Consider the following 8628-nt stretch of genomic DNA (forward strand, 5'->3'; position numbering starts at 1 on the left):
CAGTGTCGCAAAACAGGCAGGGACAGCAAAAAAATTCCCGTCAGTCTCAGGTTTACAGCAAACATTGCGGAAAACCGTCCTGCTCTCCTGAACTAAGGATTTAAGAAAGGTGGCTCGAGATGCTCTAACCAAGGTACTGTGCTAAGTTTCTGAAACAAAATATGCCTGAAAGGCCAAAAAAAGAGGTCACCGAAGTGTCATTTTAATGATACGAATTTTTGGAGTGTGGCGTTTCTAAATTGCAGCATCTTAGGTCTATGCAATCAAAACAACCTCAGTAAAGAGCATGAGCTACTGTAAGAAAAACCTGTAAACAGTGCTTACCCTTTTGTTCTAATCTTTTCTCTGTACCACTGGGTGATGGTCTTAGAAACTGAGTATTTAATAATAAAAGTTCTCATACTTTGTAAAAGTAGTTTGGAGACATTTTGTGCTGGCATGGTTTTATCTTTGTATTTTTACTTTGGTTTTTTTTTGGGGGGGGGGGGGGAGAAATAAAGGACTTTTGAATTTAAGAAGTAAAACCTATCTGGTAGTGGTGGGGTAGGGTTATTATTTACTTCAACTCCAGCTGCTGTCCCAAAAATCACCTTCCCTGCTCCTGCTAAGCTCATGCCATCCCGTTACCTGCTGGCAAGCCTACCAAAGCCACAATTCCAGGCTTTCCTCTCAAAAATACTGGGAAAGAGAAGCAATCTTACAACTTACCTTCCTCGCATCTTCATCCCTCAACATGGAATGCTCTCTGTGTGCTGACTTACCAAAATGCCAAGCTCCCTCATTTTAACCTGAAAAAGACGGCGCCAGGATCTTCTGCAAGTGGAATGAAGAAAAATCAAAAAACAAAAAAGAAAAAAAGGAAAACAAAGTAATGCCTTTTTAAATTTCATTATATGCAAATGCTCAAGCAGAATCACTGCACTGTTGTATTACTTCATCTGTGAGACTGATGGGTCAGTGTCCCCCTGTGTACCTAGATCTGTATATAACACAGTCACTTTTTGATGGGGACCTCTGTGTTTCCTTAAAATACTGGAGGCATTTCCATTTGAAAAACAGTTAAGACCAGACAAACAAGATGGGCTTGCGATGGTATCAGTACTACTTTAAATAGCATTATACACCTTTCAGAGTGAATTTCATAAGCTGTGCCACATACCTGGAATGATTCTAACATACAAAGCTGCTCCTTTTTGTCATTTCACTTCTCAGAAAGTTAGTTAGCAATCAAAACCTTATTTATAAACCTAATTTGTATAAAAATTAAATATGTAAGACATGTCTGGGGGTGTGTGCTTCTTGCATACAGTAAAAAGATTATTTTGTTCTGGATCACGCCAGAATCTTTGCACGATTCATGTGCCGTATCTGTATGATATTCTTGCAAGTCTATCAGAGTTTCACTGAACAAGCAGCTCCTTGCTGGGCCAGAAGTACTTGCCTTGGAAAGCAGGCTTTTCTGGTTTTATTTCAGGCTGTTGGTACGTTGTAACTCTACAGTTTTTTTCTGACAATACTAAATTTTATGGTGCTTGCAGGGGGGCAGCCTCTCAGATGTACTGGTGACACAAATGGAAGCAGCTGCAGAAGAAGACATCTGTTACCTGCCTCCTTGTTTTCTATTAGTGTTTCAAAACACACATGCTCATACAAGAATATCTGTAGGGAGTTCAATGGAAACAGAAGAGTCTGTCGTGACCCCAGTGTTCACAGGCACTATACTGTAGGGTTAGACAAGGCAGAGAGTTAAGAACATCACCTGCATGAATGAACTTTTAGAAGAGCAGTGAGGTCAACACAAGCCAAGTGTTCATTTCCCATTTTGTCTCCCTGTCCCTCCTCCCTCCAGGATTTCGTCCCAACCAGTGACTTCACTGATGTATGATATGTGGAAAGAGCCTTTCCACTCAAATAAAAGTTGAGATGTCTCCTCTTTCTAGAAAGAGCATCTTCCACATGTTCAGCTCTGGATAGTCAAAAGCACTGAACTAATTTTGTATCACTGCATCTTCAAAACAAGATCAAAAGTCTACCCCTTCCAGAAGGAGCTCTGTTCTTTCCATCTTTACAACATTATTTCAGGCAGAAAGACTCCCACGGAAAAAAATTTAACTGCTTTTTCCTTCTGATGCAGCTCTACAAATTACAGGATTTTAAGAAAGTTTGAAAGTTAATCACTGTCTTCAAGAGGATTAGAAAGAAAGCTGAAATACCACACACTTTCTACGTGAAGAGAAATCCCCAAGCAGTCTCCTCTATGCTCACGCTGAGAACAGTTCCCCAAATCCAAAGCACCACAGGAGGAACGCCAGGTCAATGGCAGCCGGGGAATCCTGCCAGCCCAGCTTAGATTAAGCTGGAGCTAAATCCATCACTGCGACTGCTCTCCATCGGCGACTCCCCAGTGCTTCCCTGCGTACAGCCAGCAGGGAGCAAGCCCTTGCTGTGGGCTGCCTTGGCCTGAGTTTCCACTCCACTCTCTTTGACCACAACCAGTGCTGGAAGGTCCCAGAACAGTACGCTGCTCGCGTTGCTATAAAATGGAAACTAATGCTTTTCAAACTACAACCCCTGCAATTATTTTCAGCAACATTATGATCCTTTCCATTGCTCAGCTTGTTCAAGAACAACTAGCCAGGAGGTTAAGAAAACCAAACCAAGCCAACCCTAATTTAAACAATTATGGAATTAGTCATCAACAGACTAAGTAGTATTTAGACAGTAAGTTCAACATATGCCACACTGATGCCCTTAGCAGTTGCAAAATAGAATTAGAAAACTAACATTTATTAAATCAATTTGAATTTTAATATACATTTCAAGAACGTGGCAGCATAGAAGGAAATGGTTTTTAGAAACAACCTGAATCTACCATTTGCAATTTTACATTAATGATCAGGGCTCTCCTGTCGATGGTTCCAAAACACACTTGACCTAAATTCTCCAACTTCTGGTACCATATTTAATGCAGCAGTGAGATAGTAAAGATTCCAAGTATTCCCAACATTTCTGGAGCAAAGGTACTATGCATTTAATTTAATTAAAGTCCTAATAAATGTACCATCAACAATCTCAGCAAAAGCATTCAGAAACAACCCATGCTGTGAAGTTTACTCCCCTTATATCAGACTCTGGTTTGGCTACTTTTCTTACACGTAGTGGACTACTAAACAGATTTACATTAGTAGGTCACGATCAAACCACCAAATTAAAAAATGGTAGGATCCTTTGGGGTCAACACAAAAATCACATACAAGTTTAACTAAATACATTTTAATAGGACATTGTTAAATCTCATGAGGGCTAAAAAACACACATCTTAGGTACTTGGGTTGGCAAATAAAGACAAGAATACTAAGAAGCATTTTCCACCATTTACTCATTATCAAAAATATTTTTCAACTCTTCTTGCAAAACAAAAACAAAAAAAGTACAGACTGGACACGTACATCACATTTTTCTTCCTATGGCTTTAACCCCCCACCCCACCCACCCCACAAAAAAGACGGGGGGAGAAACAAACCAAAACCAACAAAGATCTGACCACATTCACAGAAAATGACACCATGGTACACTACAAAACAAAAGGAGGTGTCATTTGTGTCCAAAGGTTTTTGCTTATTTCTTAGGTGAGGAACCATCATTGTACATGCTTTGTGCCAAATCAAAACGCAACTAACGTTAGGTCAGGAAGCGCTGCGGGGTTCAGTGGATGAACAGAAGGAAAAGATGGAAGCTGTACAGCAACTCAAAAAATTCACATACTATTTAACATGCTGTTGAAACAGGAACTGCTTTTTAAATTGGAAGGTAATGTTTTGTGTTCTAGTCAGCCCATGTGTAATTTGTGCTGCATCATTCAAAGAGGAGAAATTTCTGCTTTCACAAAGTAATCTGACTTTTTTAGGCTGCCAATGAAGCCTTAAATGCAAGACTAAATTCTTCCACTTGTAGTCTTATTTAGGGATTACGCTGAAATAAACAATTTTTGCATCAAGCTGAATTCCTACAAAAGGCGCATTCATTTCAACACTTTGTGAGATAAGCTCTTCGACAAATTTGTGTTATTTTTCCATTTTAGGGCCTTTCAACCCAGGCTGAAAAGCACTGGCCTTCAAATGCTACTTTCAACATAGTAGCAAAAAAATGAGATGGATTCTTGATGGAGTGAGTTATATAGCTTACTCTGTCTATCAAGCATCTGAAATATTTGACCTTAGAGAACAATCAGTCCTCTGCCCCAGCTGAAAGATGCCTGTCAGGAAGAACTATCCTCAAGGAGATGGGTCCCAGGTCTACTGTGGTACAAACTTAATCAAACAAACCCCCAATGGTGATAACTGCTGTAGAAGTCTCTGCACGTCCCAGGCACTGACTGGCAGCAGAGGAGGGGAAATCAGCCAAGGAGCCTCTCTGTAACTCACAAATTCCCCTCTCTTTTCTAAAAACGGGGAGGGTGTATCCGAGTCAGCAGTTTGATGCTCATAAATAACCAACTGATCTTCCTGACCCTTGCCTGGAGCCTGAGCTGCTTTTTGGGCTATTCACTTTCTCAATATATTACTGAACTTTTTGAGTTTTAAACTGTTCCACAGAGTAGATAACCAATTCTCACGACCAGAAATTATCTATCCTTTTCAGACTGTGTTCCCCAGCTCAGTGCTGCATTTCCTACAGGATTTTCTAGTAATAGTGACGGTAACTGATCAATAATTACTTTTCTACATCATAATCTAGCACAGTTTAGATGGACTAACTAGATACCACTTTTCTACATTTAAGCAGAAACTTTGACTGAGCACAAAGCATGACCAAGTACAATGAGGTTAATATACTCCTTGCCAAAGATCTTGTGATAAAATCATTTACATCAGCAATTGATCTCAAACTATGAGGTGCTGTAAGAACTAAAAACAGTTTTAGGGTAACTCCTCCATTATCTGCAACTATTTCCCAGACACTAATACACATAACATAGCAATGAAAAACACTTGATACAAGTGATCTAAACGCAGGAGCTCCAGCAAGTTAAACAGAACCATAGCTGCCTTAAAACTGTAGCAGTTCCCCTACCGACGGCAGGGAAAAGAAAGAAAGATTCAACAGTCATATCTCATGTCTATAGCTTCATCCAAACTTTTGTCGTCGTGTGTACTGGCAGCTAAAAACGTAGTTACTGGTGACCCTGTCACATTGATTACACTGGTGCTTGTGCTGGCATTGCGCACCGCAATGCTTGTCACATTAATGCCCAAAGTAAGCCTAGTCTGCTCCAAGGCCTTTTCTGGCACTGCAAATGCCTCCAGCTTCTTCTCCCCATTAGCCATGTATGAGTTTTGGCAGCCACGGCATATGCAGTCAAGGCAGGCTTTGCGGTTAGAATAGCAAGGGCAGCGTTGGCCACGGCATGTAAGAACACTTGGATTTTGGGTGGCACGACCACATTTACACCCTTTCTTTTCTTGTGGCTTTTTATACACAGTTTTTGTTGGGCTTCCTGGCATAACATTACTGCTAGGAACTTTCTCCTTTGCTTTGTCTTTTGTTTTCAGCACCCCTGGTTTGGCTTTCGGGTGAGATTTCTTAGGGGCATGTTCTAAATTCTTTTTCATGCTTTTGTTAGACAGGAGCACAGTTTTACTTATTTTGGGAGTAGTGCCTCCGTTAGGTACAGTTGCAATAGGCTGCAAAGACATTTTATTTTCCTGTTTCACTGTTACAGGAGCTGATGCTCCCAGTGTTGGGCCACAGATGATGCTGGAAATGGGCAGAGGTTGAACCTTTTCACTGTCACTTTCTGATCGAGATCGCTTTCTGTTTAACTTAACTACCTTGGGTGTCGCTGCTGTGCAGGAGATTCCATGAGGAGAAGCATCTGTGGACATGAAAATGTTATGGCTAAGAGGTGGGGGAGAAAGCTGCAGGAAAGGGCCATTAGTCATGTTTGCTTCCAAGCTGGGCTGCAAATTAGAATCACAGACTTCAGTATTTGAAACAGTCTCTAAGCTCCGGAGAACTTCCTCTACGCTAAGGAGGAGTGAGCCACCTGGTTTGATATCTTCACTGAAACTGCAGATGTCAATGCCTGTTGTACACAAGTCACTAGTAGAAACTGTATCACACACAGGCTGCAGGCTGCTAGAGATATCTTCAGTTTTTATATACTCTCCAGTACTACAGACATCAATTGTGTTTGCGTGTTCAGGAGAAGGAATATTCACTCCAAGTTTATCTACCGACAGCCCATTACAATTGGGCAACCCATTGATAACAGAACCTCTAATATCAATGTTGTGTGTGCTTTCAGGTATCGACGTAAAACTAGCTGGAGGATCAGTTGGGAGTTCTGAGGTTGAAGGTACTGGGGAATGTGTCAAACACAAAGCCAAGGCTGTATCAGAAGATTTTTCTGTCTCTTCGTGGAGTGGTGATCCATCTTTGAGCAAAGCCAGAAGATCTGCAGAACAATCGACTGCTTGGATAATATCTCGTGCCAGTGGAGTTTGCGTTATGTATTCGCAGAGTTTCTTATAGCAGTTCACCAAGATGCTTAGCTGCTTATTCTCCTCAAACTGTTCGTAGTCCTTGCACCAGCTACATGACGGTTTCATCATCATCTTCTTGCCTTTACAGGTTTTGCAGACATAATGCTGGCATGTGGAGTTGGTGGGAGCAATAGGGTCTTGTAGCAAATTTCCTAAGGAAAAAAAGAAAGAGAAACATTACAATGGACTCAAGGCAGGTTTCCAGCATAGTATGGGATCAATTTTTTGTACTATCAAAAAAATTGCCTGAAAAGGTTCAGTAAGTCACAAAAAAAATGTACCATCCAAACAACAGCCTATAAAAAGTTTCACAGCTGCCATATCTGGTTTTTAAATATTTTTTTTAAAAAATAGAAGAAAACCATCACACCATGCTTTGTTGTGCTGTTGCAGGCTTTAGAAACACCCTTAACTGAAACACTACCCATCCCCTTGTCCCCTTCAGCAGTTTCTTCCACTGAAACTTAAAAAACACACAAGATTTCTATGAATTTACCAGAAGTACAACAATAAACGCCTATGAAGAGCTACTGCAGAGACTGAAATTAAATTAGTGAAAACAAATAGCAACGGAGCAGAGGGAAACTCTAAAAGGAATGTAAAAATTATGAAATATCATCCCAAAAGGAGAGAAGACACAGCAGACTCTCTTACTTTTCATTTAGCTGAGACTAAAAACAGAGCCCAGACTTGTGACAGTCAATGCCACAAATAAAGTACAAAGTTTTTAACTTTGCAAGCAACAAAAACAGTTAAGTTGGATCCCTTATAAACACTGAATAAAACACCTAGAAATATATTTGAATAAAATAAAACTAAAACAAACAAACAAGACTATATTGCTCTCCAATAGATTACTCTTGTGCCAAACCAGAAGGTGCAACAAGGCAACTATTAACACATCCTGGGGAGAGGTGGCTCCTGGTTTTCCAGTTCACAGGCACATTATCAATGAAGTAATACTTAAAATAGTGGTACTGTCATAGCCATGATGCTTCAATACCTTAAAGTGTCAACAACAGGTCATGTCCTGGGCAGGAGTGAAGAAACTGGAAGAAAGGATTTTCTCTGAGATAGATCTTACTGTTAAGAATAAAAAACTAATAAAAATCATCAGTTGCTAAAGGAATCAACACACCTGACAGCACAGAAAGTTTCAGGCACTCGGTACTGAAAATCTGGAAGGTTATGTCTCTAGATCTCTGAAACTGTAAAAACCTAGAAGAATGATTTTGGTTTTATTTAAGAACAAACCAAATAAGACATAAGGATAAAATATAAAAGAACAGAGGTAACTGAAATTCTGCACAGAAATAATCCCACTAGTAACTATATCCAGAAAATGACAGTATTGCTTTGCTATTTCTAGTCAGCTCTAGGCCAGAAAGATATTCTAACACTTAAATTAAATTTCAGAGTATCTATAGTTGTCTACAGCAACAGGTTTCCTCTCCTCTCCAAGCAGATTTTCAGCTTTGATCAGACCTCTCTCCCCATAAGGAGCCTTTGTTGGAGGAGTTACAACCATCAGTGAATTCTCACCCAGATTTTCCACAGTGAAAACATGCTGTTATCAACAAATGAGTAAAATTAAAGAATTTGGGAAAAGAAAGCAAAGTGCATATATTAAAACAGACTGAGATAATAAAAAAAAAATCTTATCAAGTATAAAGCCATTTTCTCTCATCACACACTTGCCAAGGAAATTTTACTCACACAGACTTTCCATAACAGATTCTTGTGATAGCACTTTGAAGGTATATAATTAACCAGACCTACTTGAGTGGAACGAGTTATCAACTACGGAATACAACCCAACCTTTCTACCTTGTATTACCTTAGTCGACAATCCAAGCCTTCAGGTAGAAGAGCAAGACATACTACACTAACCCTTGGCTGTAGCAGCACTTAAAATATGAAACTCATCCCTCACTCTGTAGCTTTTGTCAAAATGTTCCACCCTCCTTCCTAACCTAACCCTTCGTACTCTTCACTATTCAAACCACTGCTGGAAATTCAACTTTTTGTATGTGTTCAAGCAGGAAACTTGCATTAGCACAATAATTCTGCAACGCTCTTGAAT

General features: G+C 40.0%; 1 protein-coding gene across 1 annotated transcript; it reads right to left on the reverse strand.

The window, feature by feature from the left end:
* Positions 1-4636: 4636 nt before the first annotated feature.
* MSL2 (MSL complex subunit 2) lies at positions 4637-6878 on the reverse strand. The gene has a single exon (XM_010177461.2). The coding sequence runs from the start codon at positions 6615-6617 to the stop codon at positions 5100-5102; it is 1518 nt and encodes a 505-aa protein (XP_010175763.1). The 5' UTR covers positions 6618-6878; the 3' UTR covers positions 4637-5099.
* Between the last annotated feature and the right edge of the window lie 1750 nt (positions 6879-8628).

Source organism: Antrostomus carolinensis, unplaced genomic scaffold, assembly GCF_000700745.2.
Source record: "Antrostomus carolinensis isolate BGI_N321 unplaced genomic scaffold, ASM70074v2 scaffold18061, whole genome shotgun sequence".
Classification (NCBI taxonomy): Eukaryota; Metazoa; Chordata; class Aves; order Caprimulgiformes; family Caprimulgidae; genus Antrostomus; species Antrostomus carolinensis.